Source organism: Phyllostomus hastatus, unplaced genomic scaffold (assembly GCF_019186645.2).
Source record: "Phyllostomus hastatus isolate PE091 unplaced genomic scaffold, TTU_PhHast_1.1 phas_contig_312, whole genome shotgun sequence".
NCBI lineage: Eukaryota > Metazoa > Chordata > Mammalia > Chiroptera > Phyllostomidae > Phyllostomus > Phyllostomus hastatus.
Window position 1 is genome coordinate 3,595,044 of NW_025333849.1, and position 22,452 is coordinate 3,617,495.

At 49.4% G+C, this 22,452-nt stretch overlaps 1 protein-coding gene across 1 annotated transcript in view; it reads right to left on the bottom strand.

Moving 5' to 3' along the window:
* PHF2 (PHD finger protein 2) overlaps positions 1-22,452 on the bottom strand; it is an 82,934-nt gene that overhangs the window by 13,325 nt on the left and 47,157 nt on the right. The window contains exons 3-14 of the mRNA XM_045839783.1: positions 20,800-20,914; positions 15,526-15,686; positions 12,886-13,027; positions 9,760-9,946; positions 8,541-8,703; positions 7,481-7,568; positions 6,999-7,105; positions 5,391-5,482; positions 3,948-4,037; positions 2,736-3,104; positions 1,730-1,849; positions 1,098-1,216 (exon numbers count right to left, since the gene is read on the bottom strand). Of these exons, the coding sequence (XP_045695739.1) occupies positions 1,098-1,216; positions 1,730-1,849; positions 2,736-3,104; positions 3,948-4,037; positions 5,391-5,482; positions 6,999-7,105; positions 7,481-7,568; positions 8,541-8,703; positions 9,760-9,946; positions 12,886-13,027; positions 15,526-15,686; positions 20,800-20,914 (1,753 nt within the window). The remainder of the gene's footprint in view (positions 1-1,097; positions 1,217-1,729; positions 1,850-2,735; positions 3,105-3,947; positions 4,038-5,390; positions 5,483-6,998; positions 7,106-7,480; positions 7,569-8,540; positions 8,704-9,759; positions 9,947-12,885; positions 13,028-15,525; positions 15,687-20,799; positions 20,915-22,452) is intronic.

Genomic DNA, 22,452 nt, shown 5'->3' on the forward strand with positions numbered 1-22,452 from the left:
TCCAGGAGCCCAGGAGCATTAACAATGTGGTCAGAGCCATAAAGGCAGGGCAACAGGGCCCCGCAGTCCAGATCCATCCCACTTGCTCGATGAGAAGCCTCAGCACATTGCCAGGAGTTCCTCAGAATAATGGGCCTGGAAAACAGGCCTAGTCATCAGATGCTGGCCTGCCTCATTCCTCCACCACCTGGAAGTAGCCTTTTTCTCCCATTTCACAGATGGGGAAACAGGCCCACTAGAGAAAAGTTGCCCCATTCCCACTGGGATGTATCTGTTTCCTGGCTTTAGGGCACCCAACTTGGACTTCTTGGACACCCACAAGCAACTTGTGGGACCATTGCCAGTGAGAGGCTTCTCAGTGGGCGTGAGATCACAACCCTTACACCTCGCACTGGGCAGAGCCACCACACTGGTCAGCTGATACAGACCTGTTCCACAGTCCGGCACCCAGACACATTGGCAATCTCTTTCTCTCTCTCTCTCTCTCTCTCTCTCTCTCTCTCTCACACACACACACACACACACACATACACACCCCTCCCAGGCTGGGCATCCCAATGTCTCAGCTCAGTTCCATCACCTCTGGGAAGCCCTCCTGACTCCTTCGGACATACAAGGACCCACGATTCCTGTTACAGTCATATTTTAGGTGGATTTGAGAGTACTGCGTTCACACTGACCCTAGGTCCTCACCACTGGCTTCTGGGCTCTAAGGCCAGGGCTCTGACCCCTGTACATCCTCTGTGACAACCCAGGACAGTCACTTGGCTTACATCCACCCGATCATGCTCTCCCCATCCCTGCTACCACACACTGCTGCCTGCCCTCCCCCTGCCCTGCACGCACGCACGTGCATGCACACACACACACACACACAAACACACACAAGCAAGCTATTGACTTAGGAGGCAGAGAAGGGATCTGCCTAGTGTGGCTCCCACAAGGGACATTCCTAGAGATGTCAGCCTAGTGATGGGGGGGGCTTCACCCCGAGGAGATGGTGTGTATGTGATGTGTTTGGGGGGTGGTGAGCATGGTGTGTGTATGTGACTGTGATGCAAGTGGGACCAACCCCTCCTGTCATGAGCATCACATACCCCAGAAGTTTCTTGTTGGAGAAGGAAAATGAGAATTTGGTGTCCTTGTTCCCTGACGTAGGAGGCTTCTCCAACTTCTGCTCTTCCTCCATCTTCAACAGAGAGTCAGGTTTGCTGTTCTGAAAAGCAAATCCAGGACCATCCTTAAGTCCCACACAGAATGTAAGTGGGCAGAGGCAGCAGAACCAGCCAGCCTCCTCCCTCCGAACATGTCATCCAGGTCTCTGTGGGCCTATAGGGCCTGCCCTGGGACACTGCTCTGGGAGTGTGAGCTCAAGCCAGGGCTGGGTGGAGGAGGGCATTGCCATCAGTCAACTTAAAGGGCAACAAACAGCCTTTTAGGCCAGGGTGCTCCCACAACACCATAGGAGGTGGCCCCCTCCAAGGCCACACACATACCCAGACCTTCACAGCACCACCTACTGGGGACAGGTGGATACACACTTGCATGTGCCCTACAAGAACACACACACAGCTGCATAGGTGTGTACCTCTCCTCATAACACCAAGCCTACACATGCCCCACACACCACCTCTCTCATGAATGCAGCCTTCCCTGAAAGTAGACTCATCTACCGGCATGCACATGCAAACGCATAGGTGCAGAGTACACCCACAAGCACACATCTCACCTTGTACTTCCACTTGGCCTCCGACTTGCTCTTAGTTTGCTCTCGGATTTCCATTCTCTCCATATCGTTCTGTGAGCTGATTACCTCCTTGTTAGGCACACTCAGGACACTCTTTGTGGCCTGGAAAACAGCAGCCATGACCCAATGGGGGACATGGGAGGGCAGTGGGGCTACCTTAGGCTACAGGACAAAATAAGAGCCACAGAGACCCTCTCTCTTTCTGGCCCATGTTAGCCATCTACCCACCCACCCATCCACCATCCACTAACCCACTACCCATCTACACACCAATTCCTCTCTACCATACATTCACCATACACCCATCTATCCTCCCACCTACTCACCCATCCATCTACCCTCATTCCAGCCTCCTTTCCTCCCTCCCTCTTTCCTCCCTTCCATCCATCTATCTATTCATTCATCTATCTACCCTCTTCACCTTGAGGAAGGGAAAACCAGTATACCCCACTGCAGCCCTGCAACACTGGCCACGGTGGTCGCTGACCTCCTGGAAGCTTAACAGCCTCCCACTAGCAACAAATCACTCAACAAGCCCTAGTCTCAGAAACACATGGTCCCTGAAGCCCATATTTAAGACTGTCTGATTACACTGGTGGTTCCTCAGGGTCAGGTCCACCTCTCTCACTACCAATAGGGGCTCAGGTCCCCCAGGCAACCTGGCCCCATTGCTGGGCCCCTCCTGCCTCTCCACTGCCCTCCACTTGGTGCCTAACCCTCCTTCAGATCCCAGCCAATGCCTGGGCCACAGGGAAACTCAGCCATTTTATCCCCCAGGTGACCCTCTGTGTTGCCACCCTGTCCCAGCACAGACATGGCTGCCTTCCTCGTGAGGGCCTCTCTCAAACTGCCCACCATTCCAAGCTTGGGGCAGAACCCATCTGCCCTGGATCTCTAGTATAAGAACATGGCAACCCAGCTCCACCCCACAGTCCTGTCCCCTAGAGGTATTTGCAAGCACACAGGTGGGGAGATCAAGGCCACCCACCTTGCTCTTCTTGGGCGGCTCGATCTTGGTCAGTGCCTCCTTGGTGTGGGCCTCCAACAGGTCCAGGTTGGGGATGGTAGGTGAGGCTGATCCCCTACTTTTCTTCCCTTTCTTCTTGCCCCCATCCTTGAGCTTCAGTGATTTGGGGGACTTCAGGGACTTGGGGGGCTTTGGGGGTTTGGGGACTTTGGATGGCTTGGGCATCTTCATGGTTTTGGGAGTCTTTTTTTTGGACACTTTCTCCAGAAAGGACCGAGGAGGGCTGGCCTCAATAGGGGATGGGGGCTCTTCCTTTTCTCGGTCCCCAAAACAGACCTCATTTGAGGAGATGGCCGCAGTCACTTCTGGTCTGGTGGCCTTGGAGGCATTCTGGGGAAAGGAGAGAAAGAAGTAACCAACCGCTTCCTGCCAGAAGGGGCTCATGGCCTCAGGCCATGGCAGACACTCAAGCAGAAAAGGAGCATCCAAATACACCACTGTGTGACACAAACACATCCAATTATATAATCCTGTGACATGCTATCCCATCTGTGTCATATACTCCTATCCATCTATACCATTCAAGTGACATAGCACATCCATCTACATCATCCATATGGCATGGGAAATCCTTCTACACTATCTGTGTGGCACACTTTTATCTATCTACACCATTGTTGACATGTTCACATCTATACTACATCATACATGTGAGACAATCACATCTGTCTATACTATCCATGTGACATGGGCAGACCTATCCTACATCATTCACCTGTTAAACACCCATATCCTTCTATACTACCCATGTGACACAGACACACCCATCTACACCATTGTGTGGCATGCTCACATCTGTCACCATCTGTGTGACATGCCCATACCTGCCTATTCCATCTATGAGCCATGGCCACATTCATCTACATTATCAGCCGCTTGATCCCTCTACCTCTTTGGTGGGTACTGCTGAAGGGGCTGGAATCATCCTCCCCCATCCCCACGAGGAGCCCCCATTTGATCTCTCACTCCTTAAACTCCTACCAGGAGATGGCGGCCTGCCACAGGAACCTAAGAGTCTGAGCCCACATCCTGCAGGTGGTCCATATGGCCATCCCTGGCACCACATCATGCAGGTGGTCCATAGGGCCATCCCTGGCAGGCAGCTCTGGGAGGGCCAGAGAAGACAGAGGGCTCCCACAAACAGGGTCAGTGGGCCTCGGCAGTCAGCCCTACCTCACTGAGCCGGATCTCTTTGGCGAGGTCTTTGATGAGCTGTGAGGGTTTGAAGTGCTCTGGGAGCTCGTCTTCATGCTCTGCCAAAGCCTGTGGGACAGCCATGCACAGGGTGAACAAGTCAGCCACTGAGTCTGGGCGAGGATGTCTATACTCTGTGCCATGTCCACCACCACTTCTCTTCCTACCCACAAGGACCCATGCATGTTCAGCCTCTCTGATTCCTGACTAACCTTTTCTTTCCCTCCAGGCCCTGCCCTGTCTACTGACCTAGGACCCACTGCTACCCGGACAGACTTAGGGCAGAGGTTGCCACGGGCATGGACTAGCTACATGGGGCCCTGGAGAAATTAGCCCACTCCAGCCAGACACTGCTCTGACAAGAAAGCTCTACCATGACCCCACTCAATAAATGGAGAAACTGAGTCTTAGAGAGGACAAGGTACCCAAAGCTACCACCAGCTATGGAGTGAATGTGGGCTCTGTTCTTCCTGAGCACAAGGTTGCTCCTCCTGGACCCCTAGGTGAAATGAAGTGAAAGGGACACCTTGCACTGCTCACTCCAAGCCTTGAGGCCAGAAGATAGCACTGGGAGGGTACTGGTCAGCCCACTCCACCAGGCCCATTCATGAGAGAGGCAGGAAGCACGCATGTGTTCCCCTCCTGGCCCCAACCCTCAAAGCCTCCTACAGGGCCTGCTCAGACAGTGCTGGCTCCCCTGATTGGGACACTGCCCCAGAGAGTGACTGAGGCTGATCAGGCCCCTCCCCTCTCTCTGTACCAATAATCCAGGCAAAATGTCAAGGGAAGACTGAAGTTGCTCTCTGGGGCCTCCATGGGAAAAACATGGCTGCTTGGGTGGGTGCTAGTGAAGGTGTGAGCGCTCACCTGCAGGGGCTGTGGGGGAAAGGACAGTGTCACTGCAGGGGACACGAGAGGGGCATGGCACAGTGCTACTAGGGAGATGGGAGGAGCACAGGATAGTGCTACTGTGGGGGGAGGAAGGGGTCACAGGAGGATGGGCCTGCCCTTGTCACAGGGCAAAGCCAGGTCAAGCTGATGTCTAGGCCAGGAAAGGCTGAGAGGGCATCTAAGCTCTCCTGTCCAGAATCCAATAATTAGTCATCAAGCCAGCAAGCTGTTCAGTCTTCCTGCTCCCTGACCACTAGAGGTTCACTCAGTGAGTCTCTACCACCAGCCTGCCTCCCACTGAATCTCCAGGCCACCCAGGCCCTACCCTTTAGGCCTAGCTCCAGGATGAAGGGCTCTCCTGCTTCCACACGCGCCCCCCACCCCCTGCCCTGCTACCCTGACCCAGGTGTCTGGCCTGGGCTGGTGGCACCCACCTGCTCTTCAAATACTAATTCCCATGAAAAGAAGGACAAAGCCTGGAATGGCTTACCACCTGCCATCGCCCAGGTTACACCTGGCATGCTTCCCTACCTGCTTTTTTGTCCATGATCTGAAAGCACCGTTGAGAATTTTAGCTCCTTGAACTAAATGAGGGGGCAGCTGCTTGCCAGATTTGTGAGAACCTTGGGAGAGACAGAAAGGTTTTCTCAAGTGGGTGCCCACCCATCCTCACCCACCCCCGACAGGCAACTTCACACCTAGGGTGGGGTAGAAGGTCGGAATGGAGAGACTGCTCAGGGCTGGACTTTCCAGAGGCCTCCACCCACTGCCACCTGCCCAACTGCCAACGGTTCCTCTTGGAACCTGGTAGACACCCATCCAGACAGAACTGGCCCTGCTATCATCCATGCTCCAGGCCTCCCACACAAGTGGCCTGGCTCCCCCTCTGCCCAGTCCCTGGACCACCTCAGCGAGGGGTCAGGGTAGTGCTCCACACCAACCATCCCTAGGTGCTTTTTGATTCCCACCCTCACGTCACCCATGCACCGCTGAGGGACTCTGGGGAGAGGGGTCTGGTTCCTCTTGGGGCCCATCTCAAAGACGCCCTTGGGGGCCAAGGCCAGCCCTGTAGAAAAGGGACAGAGTACTTGCCACCTCTGCTGGAGAGCTCTGACACTACCAGGTAACCAAGTTTGCCTGGCAGGAGGTAGCTCCCTGGGTCTTATTAGCCCCAAAGAGCTATGCTGTCACCCTTCCCAGAGGAGGACTTGAAGCAGAGTGTGGCTGGGATGCCCCAGTATAGCTCAGCTGGCCAGAAGTCACCCTGGACTCTCAGTCAGTGCTCAGTGTGGCTGCACCCACACTTCCCCACCCCAGTGCCCACCAAGCCCCCAGTGCAAAGCACACCCTTTGCCAAGATACAGCTCAGAGTTTCAAATTTAAGGTTCAGTGGACAAATGTCACTGAAACCTGACCAGCCCAGGTTAAGAACCATTTTCAGCTTTCTCTTCTCAAACTAGACCACCTAAAGTCCAGAGGGTCCCAGTAGGTGGGCTCCACTCTGCTCAAAAGAGCAGCTTGAAGCTAGGCACCGCTGAAAAAGGAGAGCATCAAAGCAAAGCTTCTCCAGTTTCCTCACAAGGCTGCAGAAAATCTGTGGATCTTAGAGTGGGTGCCAGCACTGACGCCTAAGGCGTGACTAGTAGGGCCAGGGCTGAGGGTGCCTTGTTTTCAGAAGTCAGAGACCCTATGAAGCCTTCTGCTTCCCATGGGCCCTCCATGTGACCTTGATATGCACACCCAATCATACAGTGGGGATGTCTCAGGGGTCCCTCAGCTGGTGGCCCAGGGCTAGTCAGACCCCTAGGCCTCTGGATGTCCCGACTGAGCCCTGTCAGTACCCACATGAGGCCACAGACACAAAGCAGAACCCACACCAGGCCTGGAAAAGCATGGCCAACACTATTTCTGAAACCCTAGAGGACTCCTACAGGCAAGAGTCCACTCCAGCCCCACAGGAACAGACATGGACCAAGGCCTGGGAGCTGAGGGGACTTGAGCTCCCTAAAGGCAGTGGTCAGCCTTCCCCAGGGCCCAGCTGCCCTGTTGCATGAGGGTAGAACTGTTCCCTGTCCTGGTGTCCCTGAGCTCCACACACAAACATGACCCAAAGCTATAGGCAAAGATGCCAGGACGCACCTTTGAAGGCCTCCAGCAGGTGCTTTCCCATGTACCAGCAGGCGGTTTCAAAGTTGGGAAACTGAGTCAGGCTGCCTAGTTTCAACCTTCTTTCCACTTCATATGCTCTGGAAGCAACAGCAAAGAAATACTTAGTGCAATGATCCCTGAGCAGGGAGCACTAAAGGAGGGTGAGCCCACCCCAAGCACGGCCAGACAAGGCCACACCGAGGCCAAGCCAGCTCAGGCCTCCCTGCTAGACCCTGCATGGAGAGGTGAACAGGGGATCACTTTGGGTCAGTGTCTATGGGAAAGGCAGCTCAGCCTTTCAATTCACTCCAAACCCACCACGGGCCATGGAGGTTGTCCAGAGACTAGGCACCTTAAGGGTCCATCTCTTCCTCCTTCCCACAATCATGGAGGCCCAGCCACTCAGGGGAGGTGGCATCATAATGATGGTGGAGACCCTGCCTGGTGGAGCCCGGGGGGAGGTATGGCCCTACCTCATCTGCATCTCCACACTCAGGCTGTGGAGGAAATGTCCCGCGAAGGCCAGGCAGTCCACGGGCGTGAGTGTGGCATAAATCCAGCCTGGGGGAGACAGATGTGGCTAGCCCTTCATGGCGTTCTCACGCCAGGCTCTCGGAGGCTGCCTGGCCTGTCTCTGGCCAGCATGGGCTCAGTGCCCCTGTCCACCTGATACCCATGGCAGGAACTCTGGACTGGCCTCATGTACTGAGTGGGTGTGCCCTCCAGGAAGGAGACTGTGTCCGAGCTGGCCCAGTCTGGTCAATCCAGCCCTGAACAGTACAGACAGGGGAACTCAGGCCTGAAAGCTAAGAGGACTTGGTCAGACCAACCAGGGTCAGGCTGCCTATAATCACCCCTAATCTCCACATGCAGGGGCAAAAGATGATGACACAGGGCTGTCACATCTCCTTGGAGAGCTGGGTTCATCCCTACATCATGCTCAGAGATGGAGCCCAGCCCAGACCTGGGGAAACAACTGACTGCGGGAACCAGGTGTGGTGTGGGGGTGGACCTAGATCAAGAAAAACTCAGAGGCACATAAGTCAATAGAAACATGAGGCCTCCAGGAGTGATAGTAAGAAAATACGAGCATCAAACAGCTATTTAGTGAAACTAAGGGCTTGTTAACTATTCATTTTCAAGGTGTGATGACACCATTGTAATTATGTTGTTTTTGAAAGAAAGTCTTTCAGAGATGGTGAAATATTTATAGGTGAAGCAAAGTGACACATATAAAGGGCATTTATCTACTCATGTCCTGCTTCCTCCTTCTATGTCTGAAATGTTAAGATCAGCAAACAGACATCTCAGATGGCAAGGCTGGGCTCTTGGGGTGCCCACACAGCCTCAGGGCCCTGGCCCGGCTTCTGTGAGCACAGCCAGGCTAGAGGCTGTGAGGGCTCTTGGCCCGAGGTGATCCCAGCGATGACTGAACAACAGGCCTGCCCCAAGACAAGGCAGCAGCCAGCCAGGATGTGCCTTTTCAGGGCAGATCCCAGTGGTGGGGATGTGACATGGGGACAAGGTACTCACCTGAGGGGATGAAGAGTGTCTGGCCCTGCTTGAGGGTACACTTGTAGCATTTGTCCACCTGGTCAGCAAAGAACATCTCACTGTGGTTCGAGGCCGACTGCCAGCGCTCATACAGGGAGATGTTGGCGGAAGCTGGCTTGATGAGATAGAAAATCTTCTCCCCCTGCCAACGAGAGGCCATTGGCAGAGCTCGCCACATGCCATGAATAAAGTGATAGAGCCTGCCACAACCCAGAGGTGCTGGGGCATAGGCAGAGCCTGCCATGTCCTAGGGTTCCTAGGGAGGGGGGGCAGAGCCCGCCATGTCCTGGGGACGCTGGGGTCTTCATGCTGGGTCTTGGCTTGAGCACCATCCTCCTACCCTGGCCCACCAAATCTGCAACACTGGAGCCACATGTGCTTTACAATTCAGAAGTTGGTGTGTTCAGAAGGTTCTAGGCACAGAACCTAGGCATGGTCAGGGCACCCTCACCATCCCACATACCACAACTCTGCAGCAATAGGGATACCATGTGTGCCAAGGGGAAACAAAGCTGTGACCCCATTGGTTCCTGAATTACAGGAGAGGTTCGTGTCTCAGCTGGAGATGGCAGAAAGCCCCACTGCCAAACCCTGGCAGACCTTATGCTGAAACCAGGGCTGGGAGACATGGAGTTCCTCATTCTCAGGGCAGACAGGCTGAGGGCCAAGCTGGATGGACTTGCTCAGTTTGGAGAGACCTAGGCAGAGCAGCTGAACCCAAAGCTCAGGGTCTCCTTTATTATTTGTTTTCACATCTTCCTTTTCTCCTCACTTCTCTATCTTCCCCTGGCCAGAGGCCCGCAGACCACCCTGACACTTAGATGTACTTGAAGCCTGCCCCTACCTCTTGGCCCATCCCTCACACTTCTTTGCTGGGGGGCATTGGGGCAAGCTCCCCTTCAGGAATTCTTCCCTGCACTATTGTTCCTTCCCTAGATAAGAGTGGCACTGGGTACTCTGTCACCACTCCAGTGGGCCTCTTCTGGTTGTCTCATGAGTCTCTCAGTCTTTAGAAAAAGGCAACACATGCATGCTGGCTTGGTCTTAAGGTGTTCCTACCCCCCACACCTCCAGGGGGAAAAACATCTTATCTCTCATCCTTCCAAGTGTCAGCCACCATTAGGGCTTGTGAAGACTGCAGACATTTTTGAAGACCAACCGTGATCTGGCAAAGGTGGGGTGAGCCCCCAAGGCTCACCTTGAGCACGTGGTACCAGGCAGAAGCACCCCCGGAGTCAATGTGGAAGTCGGTATAGCTGTCCTTCACACAGATCAGGCAGTACTTAGTCACTTTGGGCTTGGCCAGCAACGCATCATCAGGCCAGTAGTTTTCTACCCAGGACAGTTTCTTCACAATGTCAGGCGGCTCCACAAAGCTAGACATTCTGGCAGGGACAGGAAGAGGGGTCAGCAGTGGTGGGAAAGTATCACATTTGTTATGCTCCAGGAAGGGCAAGAAAAGTGCTCTGAGACACATGTCCCACACACATTTCTCACTTCTAACTACACAGCATCGTTCTCATCTTACAGATGTGAAAACTGAGGCTCATAGAAAGCAGAACAAGCCCAGACACTAGTTTTGGCTGTGGCAAGTATCTAACACTGGTCTCCACACCCAAAGTTGTGTGTGGAGGTCTGAGGACCATCCACCCTGGATACAGACCCTTTCTAGGTACCCAGAAAGGGAATTTTCCTGGGTTGCTCCACACTGTGCTGGCATGATGGGCTGAGAGTATCATTTCTCACATATAGTCCAGGAGCCTCGTGGCATTGTCTAGAGAAAAGCCACTTATCTCTAGCACTGACAATAGGGTGCTGGGAACCCTCTGCCACATCAGTCTCTGCCACACCAGTCAGCTTACTTCCAGGGACTGTGCAAAAAGGTGAAGGCAGCCTTTGCTTCAATTAAATGTCCCTGTCCTGGGTAAAATGCACAATACTGCATTAAGAATGTCCAGCTCAGTAGCACCTGTGCAGTGATACCTCAGCTGCCTCAGACAGGATGGAATCTACAATATCTCTGCATTGAAGGTCTTGCCACCCTTACAATACTATCACAAATCAGAGGTCAGGCTGCCCTGAGCTCAACGGCCTTAGTCACTGGCCCTCCTCTTTAAATCTCTCTCTTTTTCCAAACTAGAATCTCCATCCCCCATGAGAACCCTCTTTGCCCATCTGTACCTGTGTCTACCTCCCAGACCTTTCACAGTCTAGAAGCAGCACTACCCCAGGAGAGGGGCTTCTGCCTCACCAGTCTAGGGTGCTCACGACCCTTCATGCACCATACATAGTAGCAGGGCCACTGCCACACACCCCACATGGCCCCAAATGTCCTTCTTTCCTTGCTTGTTGGCATCTCAGGTACACAGCCTGCTGCCAGTACCAGCTGCTCTCTGAAGTCCTTCAGAGATGCCCAGAGAAAAGGAAAAGTAACACAAAACCTCCATGCATGCCTTAAATGTAGCTCCAGACAGTCCATGGGGTTGGACCCAGCCATTGCAGCCCCAGACAACATCTTTGGGGACAAGACTGCACTAATGAAGCAGAAACTGACAGACCTAGGTAGGCCTAGGAGGAATGGAAAATCACCAGGCGGGAAACTGTAGCCTGGGAAACTGCCTGCCGACCCTGCCCAGGACAAACAGATGCCCGGCTAAGATTAGGGTCTGGGGTCGGCCGATCTGGCATAACAGGATGCAGCTTTAACTTGAGCTTGACAAGGTGTATCAAGAACAATGGTCAGCAGAAATGGCACCCAGCAACCAGCTCTAGCCAATCAGACTCTGACACCCTAACCAGTTACCCTTGGTGGGTTTTTGTGCTTAAAAACTCTGCCCTAAGAACAACCGAGCTAGTCTTAACTTCCCTTGGTTGGCTCCCCATCCTCCCTAGGTTGGCTCTACTTTCCCTCTTATTCCCCACTAATAAACCCTGCTCACTGTGTCCGTTAGGTTTCTTGAATGACTCCAACCTAACAGAGACCATACGTCCTCCCCCTTGAATGGTGTAGCACTTGACTCAGGGCATTCGATAACTCTGGCATCAAGACCATGAATGGCCTGGACTGAAATGTACATGCCTCCCACCCTAACCCAACTGTCCTTGGACAGAGCCGGAGGACACCAGAAGCACCATATATTTTTCTGCTAGCAAAGTGGTGGATGTGAGAGGCCCAAGGGGAAAGCCCAGGCCTTGCTCCATCATCCTGTTTTCACTCTCTGAAGATCCCTCTGGCTAGGGTGGCCAATCAAGTTGATGGCAACATGAGTGTGTTCTTTGGTACCAAAGTAACCCACTCTTCAGAACTCTGTCTTGGAGAAAAACCTTGTAAACACAAAGATAAGAGGCTGTTTTCTCCAGATACCATAATCATCCACCTTATTTCCCTTTTTGTCTTTGCTGTCAGGAAGCTCAGCAAATGAAACCCAGCATCCATTTCATTACGGCTCCTGGTAGTTCTGTATTCCATTTCTCAATGTGGTTTTTGATAACTCTTACTTTTTTTTCCCACCTGACCTTTTGCAGATGGGCTATTTTGTTATCTTGTGTGCTTTCTAGAATTAGTAAGGTGGAAATAATGCAAAAGTGAAATTGTTTTAAACTAAACCATCATCACATCACACCCTGTGATAGCATACCAGATCTTTCCCAAGGGCCAGCTGGAGAGAAGTGGGGATTTGAGAGGGTGCAAGAGGGGCATAGTTGCGGGTGAGCAGGGCTGAGCGGGTAGTCCTGAGAGAACAGGGTCATAAAGACATGGGGCAGAACCAGAATCTCACCAGCCTCTGACAACAGAAGCCTAGAAGTAGGTGGGCCCAGACAGCCCTGAGGCCTTGTGCAGGAACCTTGTCCCTGAGAACAGCAGCCAGAAGGGCAGGGCCCTAACATGGGGGTTGGGATAGGGGGATGACAGTGGGGTGGCTAATGCTGGGAAAGCAGAAGCAGAGCAGCTGCTACGGCATGATCCCACTGTGCTAAAGGTGCAAATTAAAGTATATGCAGGCACATGAGCAAGCATGCAAGTATGTGTGTACATGTCAGTGTGGCATAGGGGTGGGGTGTGTATACCTGTGTGTAGGTGTGTCTGCATAAGACAGTGTGTGTGTGTACCATGAGCATGTGCATTCTGGAGGAAGGTAGTCCAGGATGTTACCAATGATTCTCTGTGGGGAGTACGATGGGGCAGACCAGAGGAGGAGTTGGTGTCCTGTTCTTTATTTTCTGTTTGAATTGTTCACAATGCATAACCTTCATACTTTAGAGAAAAAACAGCCTAAGACCTACCATCTATGTGCCTCCCTAGAGCAAAGGACTCCCTGCTCACCTGGTATCAGAAAACTCAAGGCTGGTGAGGCTGAGGACCCGCCTTCGGCTGGTGCTGTAGTAGTAGTCCACAAACTCCTTCAGTTTCATCTTGCAGTCCTTCTGCTTGGTGACGTCTGTCACATCCACGCTCCGTTCTGGGCCTAGGGAGGTAGTGGAGGGGGGTGAGTGCCCCACGGGAAGATGACCTGGCCTCCAGTGAAGTTGGATAAGCAGAGGGGGCAGCCATGGAGGGGAGGGCTGCAAGCTGAGGCTCAGGTCTCTACTGCCCAACAACCTTTCCCCACCCTCACTCCCTCTGGGCTGTCAAGAGGACCCCGTGGGGCAGAGCAGAGTCACCAGCTTCAGCTAAAGTGGCCAGATCAGCAATTAAAAAATGGAGGACTCCAGGTAAATTTGAACTTGAGATAAGTAATGACAATGTTTTTAGTGTATGTCTCAAATAATGCGTGGCACACATTTATACTTTAAAAATTAAAAAGTCAAGAAACTTCTGCATGTCTAGAGTACCAACTCATTATTCTGAAAATTGAGAAATAAAAAGAAAACATTTATCCTACGTTTTCTATAGCTGATGAAGGAAAAAGTACAGGTAAATATTGGAGATGAAAAGAAAGGTCCGCACAACCAAGTCACCAATGAGGGTAATTCTTTGTGCAAGACCCACAGTTAACAGAGGGATTAGCCAACTTTTCCTAACAGTCCTCCACAGCTGATTGGACCTTGAGTTGAAAGGCTGATGGACAATGGGGCTGGACTGCCTAAAAGTGGGTGGTCAGACACCAAAGGCCTCCAGCTAAGTGAAAGTACCCACTACTGGGAAGGATCAGGCTGACAACCTGAATGCAGACCTGAGTAAGCTTCTCACGATGTGGTACAGGAACTACTAGGGACAGAGGAACATGCTACATGACACCACAGAGATGTTATTGGCCAAATTCCCAGTGTAAGATTTTCCTAAATTCCAATGTAGGAAATTCTCCAAGACCAACAACCCATTTCTCTAACAAACCAAGGGAATGGAAAGGAGAAGGAGCTGTTCCAGAAGAAAAGATACTTGAAGGAACATAAAAACTCAATGCAATGTGTGGCCTTGTTTGGGTTCTCCTTCAAATAGCCAAATGTAAAATGGTGTTTTTTATGCAACTGGGGAGAATCACAGTGGGTCTCAGGTGATATTAGGGAAATATCATTTGAGGTGTAGAATACAAGAACAGAATTGTGATTACGTTTCTTAAAAATACTGTCTGTTAGAGCTGTGTAGTGTAGTTGTCATGGGTGACATCATGGATGTCCCAGAGATTAGCTTTAAAATACTCTGCGGGGGCAGGGGGCAGGTAGTCAGGAAACAGTGGCAGAGACAGAAAAAGAACTGAAAGCTGGTGATTTTTGTGGTCAGTACTGGGCACATGGGAGCTCACTGTTGACTCCTCTCTTTTTTAATGTTCGAGCAGTTCCATAATAAAACAATTAAGAGAGGAAAAAAGACGTTTACTATAACATTCTCTGAGACTTCTAGATGTCTCCCCATGTGGAACAATTGTGGTGTAGGGGCAAGGCCTCGGTAGACCCAAGCCAGGGGCCTGTAGGACCACGCCCAGCTCCTGGGAGACATCCACTAGATGTTGGCTGTTCTTTCAGGCGCTCTTACCGACCTGGCATATATCCTGGACAGCAGTCATCATGAGGCTGAAAAGTGAATCCCTCTCCCTCCCTGCCACAAGTTGGCCAGCCCTTGAGGACTCCAGCTCCAGAGAGGGGTGTGGTCTCTGGTTTTCATACACCTGATCTCATTTAGTCCCCATGCCCACCCCCACAGTAGGCTGTACAGATGCCAAAAGTCAAGCTTTTGGCAATGGTGCAATTCCTCTGCAGTCCCGGCCCCTGCACCCTCACCTATCCAGCACATGGCCAGTGCTGGCTTGGGCATTTGCCATTTCAGGGTCTTTCCTTTTCCCCCACTGGCCACCCAGGCATCCCTGTGAACATACAAAGCCCTGGCAACCATGAGAGCTTCAAAGTCAAGGCTCTGTGGCTGCCAGCCCTGTTGGGATCACTGCCGAGTGTGTGCAGGTCTCTCCATGCCAGCTGCCTCATGGACAATCACTTGGCACACACAGGCACTTCTCTCCTCCTTAAAGTGTCCTGCCTGAAGGAGTCTACAGTGCTAGAAATTCCCAGGAGACATGAGACCAGGCTGCTGACAGCATCAGCTAGAACTGAGAAAGACCCAGGAGAGAGGCAGCCCTGGGTCATGGGAAGGTTCATCCTGGGGCTGGTGAGCAAGACCAGCCACCAGAACAGGCTGAAGAGGACAAAGTACAAGCCTTATGGGAAGTGTGCTCACCCAGCCAAGACCTCCTGGCATGACTGTTGTTAGAGCCCTAAAGTAATGAATGTGCAGCTAGCAGAATCAAGGGGTCTCCAAGACAGATCCCATTTTGCAGCTAGAGTAACTGAGAGGGGAAGGGACCAAGGTCACATGCCACTTAGGTGGGACATGGGGTCTAATGCTATCAAGAATATCCAGAACAGAGAGCAGAAACCCTGAGTCACCTACTGCATGGCACGGGAACACAACCAGGGCTTCAGGCCAGCAGGCCCTGGGTGTCCATGGCCATGTGAGGGGGGAGGCACTTACCAACGTAGTTCTCAACGTCGCTGACATAGAAGGTGGGGGCCGGGACCGCCAGGCCCAATCCATCTTTCTTGGGAACAAGAATGGGCTCTGTGAAGCCATGCTCCTCCATGTAGCCCAGTGTGAGCTGGCTGCCTGGCACACGGACCACTACATCTTCCGCACTGCAGGGAAGTGAAAGTTAGAGGTTACATCAGCCAAGGTCCCAGCCTCCCTACACCATAACAGGCCTGGACAGGGGCTCAGGGTTAGAGACGTGGAACCTAAGCTCCTGTCACACATCTCTCATGGCCCCAAATGGAGAACTCCCCATAATGTCATGCCCAGAGGTTATAGGGCTGTGATGGCAGGGTCCTAAATATTCCTCATAGATGGAAAGCTCAAGGTCCGAGAGGCCTAGCCAGGGGTGAGGTGAGTGGTAAGTTGGGGATGGGGACACACAGCACCCATCCCTCCTACCAAGGCTGAGATCCTCCCTTACCTACTTTGTTCTCCTGGTTCCAGTCCCACTCCCCAGCCCCTTAACAGGTGAGCAGACCCTGCACAGGGTGGGTCTGGGGTCTGAGGATGCAGCAAATGTAGACAAAGTTCTTCTCAATGATAAATTGATATACAGATTCATCATACTCCCTATCAAAATACCAGTTGACATCTTTGCAGAAACTGACAAGCTAAACTTGGAATACTGAATGGAAATGCAAGGTACCAAAATGACCAAAACAGTCTTAAAAATTAACAACAAAATTGAAGGACACTTCTCAATTTCAAAATTTACAACAAAGCTATATTAATCAAGACTGTGTGGTATGGGCATAAGAAGAGACATGGATCAATGGAACATAATGGAGTGTCCAGAAATAAACCCATACATCCATGATCAACTGCATTTTATTAAGGGTACCAAGAAAATTCAATGGAGAAAGAACAGTCATTTCAACAAATGATACATGGGAGAACTGGATATCCAGATGCAAAAGAATCAAGTTGGACCCTGACCCACACCATATACAAAAATTAACTCAAAATCAGTCAAAGGCCTACATTTAAAAGCTAAAACTATAAAACTTTTAGAAGAAAACATAGGCACAAATCTTCATGAACTTAAACTTAGCATTGATTTCTTAGACACCAAAAGCACAAACGGCAAAAGAAAAAATAAATAAATTAGACTGCATCAAAATTATAAATTTTGTGCTTCAGATGAGCACTATCAAGAGTAGAAAGACAACACATAGAATGAAAGTATCTGATAAGTGATGAGTATCCAGATTATGTAAAGTAGCAATCTCTAACCTTTTTGGCACCAGGTACCAGTTTTGTGGAAGACAATTCTTCCACAGATGCATTGGGGGGCGGACAGGAGACGGAGCTCTCATGGGGGACAGTAATGTGTTCACTCACCTGCTGCTTCCCTCTGCTGTGTGGCTTGGTTCCTCACAGGCCATGGACCAGTACTGGTCCATAGCCCAGGCAATGCGGCCCCATGATGTAAAGGACTTTTACAAGTCAACAATAAAAAGACAATCTAATTAATGGGAAGTGGTTAAAATAACATGGAAACAGACTTCTAGTGTCAAATCTCACATGTAAATCACCTGGAAGTTGTCACTCCTGTCCTCACAATAAGCAAATATGAACAAACTGAAAACCAAAGACTTCTCTTAGAGCCATGAGATAATTGGGGTTACACAGAAAAAAGCCACCCCAAAATCTGGAGAGACAGGCAAATACAAAAAATCACAGCCAAGATAACCTTACCTGAAGCAGAAGCTGCTGGAGGCGGTAACTGGTAGGAAAAAAGTACTTAAATGGGAATTTTTGGAAAAGTGTGGAATTTGAGTGTGGAGTAGCTTGATAGTTAAAAACTCATGGGGGGCTAGTTTTAGAGGAAACCCACACTTTCATGGCTTTTACCTCCAGGAACTCTAATGGGTTCTCATGATGAAGATCTGCTCCTATTTCAGGCAGGGGGAGGGGAAAAGTAACTATATTTAAATACACTCAGAATGTTCTCCATAATCAAATTTACCTCCAGGAGAATCTGCTTTACCAGAATCCTGTCTGACAGGAAGAAGAACAAGTAGCCAACTGCAGGCTCACAGCCTGTCTGTCCTCCGTAAGGAGAGAAAAACAAAACCCCATGAAATACTTCTGAAGGTAACAGCTATAAGCCTCAGGCCCAGTAAAACACTGAGTTTTAATCATTAAATTATAGAACACTTCCCTTCTCCAAAACCTTACCACAATATATTATTATAATAATAGTGAAGTATAGTTGAGAGAGCTGCAAGACCCAGACTATTTCAGAAGGAGTTCTTAGGGAAACTCAAAGAAAACAAAATAAGGGGGGAAAAACAAGGAAACTAGAAGAAAGTGATACTTCTGGCACCTACAGCTACAGCAAACATTAACAGCTCAGCTCCTAGTCAGGTCAACATAAAACCTCACATTGAATTCCTGATTACCTCAGTTCCTAGTACCCAGCTTTCAACAAAATATTATAGGGTATGGTAAAGGCAAGAAACCCCAGAGTCTGAAGAGACAAATTAAGCATCAGAACAAGACTCAGATAAAGCACAGAATTTGGAATTACCAGATAGGAAATTTAAAATAGTTATGATTAACATGTTAGAACTAATGGACAATATGCAAGAACAGATGGGTAATGTAAATAGAGAGATGGAAACTCTAAGAATCAAAAGGAAATGCTAGAATTTAAAAAAAAAAAACAACAGAAATGAAGGAAGCAATAGACTGGACATAGCTGAGGAAAGATGACATGATCTGGTGTATAAAAAAAATAAGGAGTCTACTAAAAATATTAGAATGAATAAACTAGTTCATCAAGTTTATAGGATATAAGCTCAATATATAAAAATCAGTTGCATTTCAGTACAGTATCAATTAACAATCTGAAAATAAAATTAATACATTTACAAGAGCATCAAAAAAATAAATCACTCAGGAATAAATTTAACAAAGGAAGTACAAAACTTATATTCTGAAAACTACAAAACATTGTTGAAAGAAATTTAAAAGATCTCATTAAGTGGAAAAATGCCTCATATTCATGAAGTTGGAAAACTTAACATTGTTAAGATGGCAATACTATGATTCTACAATCTATAGATTGAACACAATCTATATCAGAGTCTCAGATGATCTCCTTGTAGAAACTGACAAGCTGATCCTGATATTCATATGGAATTGCAAGAGGCCCAAGACAACCAAAATAATCTTGAAAAAGAAAAACAAAATTGGAGGACTCATACTTCTTGATTTCAAAACTTACTGCAAAGGTACAGTTACAGTAATCAAGACAGTGAAAGACTGGACTAAAGATAAACAGAGATCAATGGGATAGAATTAAGTCCAGAAATAAGTGCATATGACAGCTGAGAGATTTTTGACAATGGTGTTAAGAATGAAAGAATTGTCTTTTTCAAAAATGGTACAGGTGCCAACAGACAGCTGCAAGCAAAAAAAAAAAAAATGAAGTTAGAACCTTACCTCACACTACATGAAAAAATTAACTGAAAATGTATCAAAGACCAAACTGTAAGACTAAAACTAAAAAAAGAAAAAAACTCTTAAAAGAAAACATAGGAAAAATCCTCACGATCTTGGATTTGGCAAGGGATTTTTAGATATGACAATAAAGGCACAAACAACAAAAGAAAAAGTTAAATAAATTAGGCTTCATCAAAATTACAAAAGTTTATGCTTCAAAGGACACCATCGAGAAAAATGAAAAGTCAACCCAGGAAATGGGATACCGTATTCACAAATCGTATGTCTGATAATGGACTTGTATATAAAATATACAAAAACTCTTAGAACTCAATAATAAAAAGACAAAAATAACTTAAATGGGCAAAGGATCTGAACTGACATTCCTCCAAAAAGATATACAAATGACCAACAAGCACATGAAAAGGTGCTCAACATCACTAATGATTAGAGAAATGCAAATCAAAACCACAATGAGAGACCACTTCACACCTGCAAAGATAAATAGAATCAAAAAGTCAAATAATAATGAGTGCTGCTGAGGACATGGAGAGACTGGAGCCCTCATATGCTGCTGGTAGGAATGGAAAGTGGTGCAACCATTTTGGAAAACAGCCTGGCAGTTCCTCAGATAATTAAATATAGAATTATTCCTAAAAAATGAAAACATATGTCCACACAAAAACTTACACAAGAATGGTTATAACAGAATTGTTCACAAAAATCAGAAATAACCCAAATATCTGACAACTGATGAATGAATAAACAAAATATGCTATTTCCATACATTGGAATATTATTCTGCCACAATAAAAGGAATGAAGCACTGGTACATGCTATGATGTTGAAGCTTGAGAACATTATGCTCAGTGAAAGAAGCCAGACACATGGGGCCACATATTGTGTGATTCCATTTAATATGCAAATCTACAGAAGCAGAATGCAGATTAGTGGTTGCTTAGGGCTGAGGGGAGGAGGTCTGGGACTGATAAAGTTATGGGGGTGTTTTGGGTAATGAAATGTTCTAAAATTGAATAAATGGTGGTGCACATATCTGTGAATATACCAACAACAACTGAATCATGCCCTTTAAGTGGGTGATTTGTATGGCATATGAATTATATCTCAAGAAAGGTGGAAAAAAAACAGAAAAGAAAAAAAGAAGTCAGAGGGGAAAAACTACCTTGTTTATAAGAGAACCAAGGACAAGAGTGACACTGAAGACACTGGATTCCCATTAGAAGCCACGCAGGAAGGAGAGAACAGGGTGACGGAGTAGTAGAACTGACAAAAAACACTGTCATCCAGCATGAAGGGCTGAGAAATAGCTCAAAACAGCTCCCATGTCACCATGCCGCTTCTCACTGAAAGCCGTTCCTGCAGCCCTGATCCTGCTCTCTGCCCTTCACGCAGGACAAGGGTGTGGGGGATAGGGAGGGTTAGGAGACTACCTAGGGACAACAGCGTCACCTATTGACCCTGGGGGCCAGGACCAGCCATGTTTTAGGCTGGAGCACCATTCCTTATCTTAAAATTGAATTAAGGCCTTTCCCTTAAGAAGGTTCTATGGGAAGGTCATATTTGGTGGGGACATAGGTTTCTTGCCTCCCACCCTGTGCCTAGAGGTTCTGAGAAAAGAAAAGGTCAGAGCCCGGAGTTTCAGGGAACTACGTTCTGCCTGGAGGGAAGCCTATGGCTCCACAGTGCCTGTGGGGGTTGTGTATTGGGCCTGGAAGTGAGCAGACAAAAGGAAGATATGATGCCCACCTGGGAAAGGTCCGACTCCGCAACTCCTTGATGAAAAGCTGGCTGCCGTTCTGCACAGGTTTCACGTCAGGTGTCTGCCCAGGGCCGTGTTTGTGCCAGGTCCGCTTCTTCTTCACTATGGGGGAGATGGGGTGGGTCAGCACAGTGGTGCACAGGCGGTCCCCCTCCCCATGCCTCCAGAGACCAGCCAGAGGGTAGCCAAGGAGTTGTGAATACAGCCAGACTCAACCCTCCTCCAGCAAAGTTCTTGGGGTCCCCAAGGCCCAGTCCACCCAGCCGCCCACACCCTCCATTACTCTGTATCATCACATGATGAGGAGACCTCACCATCCTCAGGCTCTGGTTCCACCTCCACTTCATATCTCCCAAACCTGTGGCGCAGTGGATGGCACCCAGAAGCTAGGGTCTCCCAGGGCACACCCCACACTCAGTACCCAGTTTGCTAAGGACTTGTTAGAAGCACCTCCTGAGGAGATCCCACCAAGGTGAGCCTACAGGACACCTTCTCCCTTTGGACTTGTCCTCAAATAGTTTAGACCCTGTTACCACCATGCTGGGACCTTCTTATCTCAGCAGCTGTGCCCTCTGCCCTCCCAAGCCCTGGGCTGTACCCATCTCACACCCCTCTGCATAGCCACCTTGGCCCATGTCACTCTGTCCGCTCCCTCAGGCAACCCTATCCTCATGCATGCTTCCAGGGCACACCTCGGACATTTTACATGTGAGTGTGTACACACACCCCTGCTGGGCTGTGACACATGCATGCACATTCAAGTACGCAGATATATACCCCTCCTGTACTGTGACACACTTGTACACACATGTACACTCATACATGCATACATGCACAAATGTGCAAACACATACCTCTACTGGACTGTGAGGCCCCAAGAAGGTTAGTGATTTCCTGGTGGCCCCTGCCCCTGGCTCAGGGCAGCTGCTGGCAGGGGGCTGGGTACAGGTGTGAGAGAGATTGACCCTCAACAGAAATGAAACTGGATATGAGGAACTGATGGTGGGGCCCTCAGGCTGCCTGTCCTTCCCAGATGAGGATGGGGAGGGAGTTGCAGGGCTGAACCCTGGGACTCCAGTGTCTCAGAGGTTGTAGGAATAAGAGTAGCTGAAGACAGCCCAGTGACAATGACTGCACCTGAGAAGAGGCCTACCTACAGCAGAAAGGGGAAAGAGCTGAGTCACTAGTAGATGAGCTGGCCTCCATTCCAAATTGCTACCCCTTCCCTGTCTCCTGTCAGGTCAAGTTGGAGACTATCTCCAACATCAGTTGATACTATGTCATGCCTGTCTCTATGGCCAAGGTATGAGTGGGCATCATGGAAACCTGGCAAGATTCAAGCAGCAACTTCTACAGGCAGCACCAGGCACAGACAGGAGATCCAAAGAGCTTGGAGGCACCTGCCCAAATCTTTCTTGCTCCACCATCTTGTTGCTGTGTGACCTTGGGCAAGTTATGGAGCATCTCAGTTTGTTCTCTTTCATAGAGAGACACTAGTCTCAGCCTCCTGGGCTCTTTCTGAGATGTAATTAGGGAATGGTGCTTAGTACTATGCCTGCTTTAGGGAAGAGCAGGGAACAAGCTTAGGTCCCTTTCTCACAGCTGCTTGGTCCACAGGCAAATTCAGTGTCTGTTGCAGA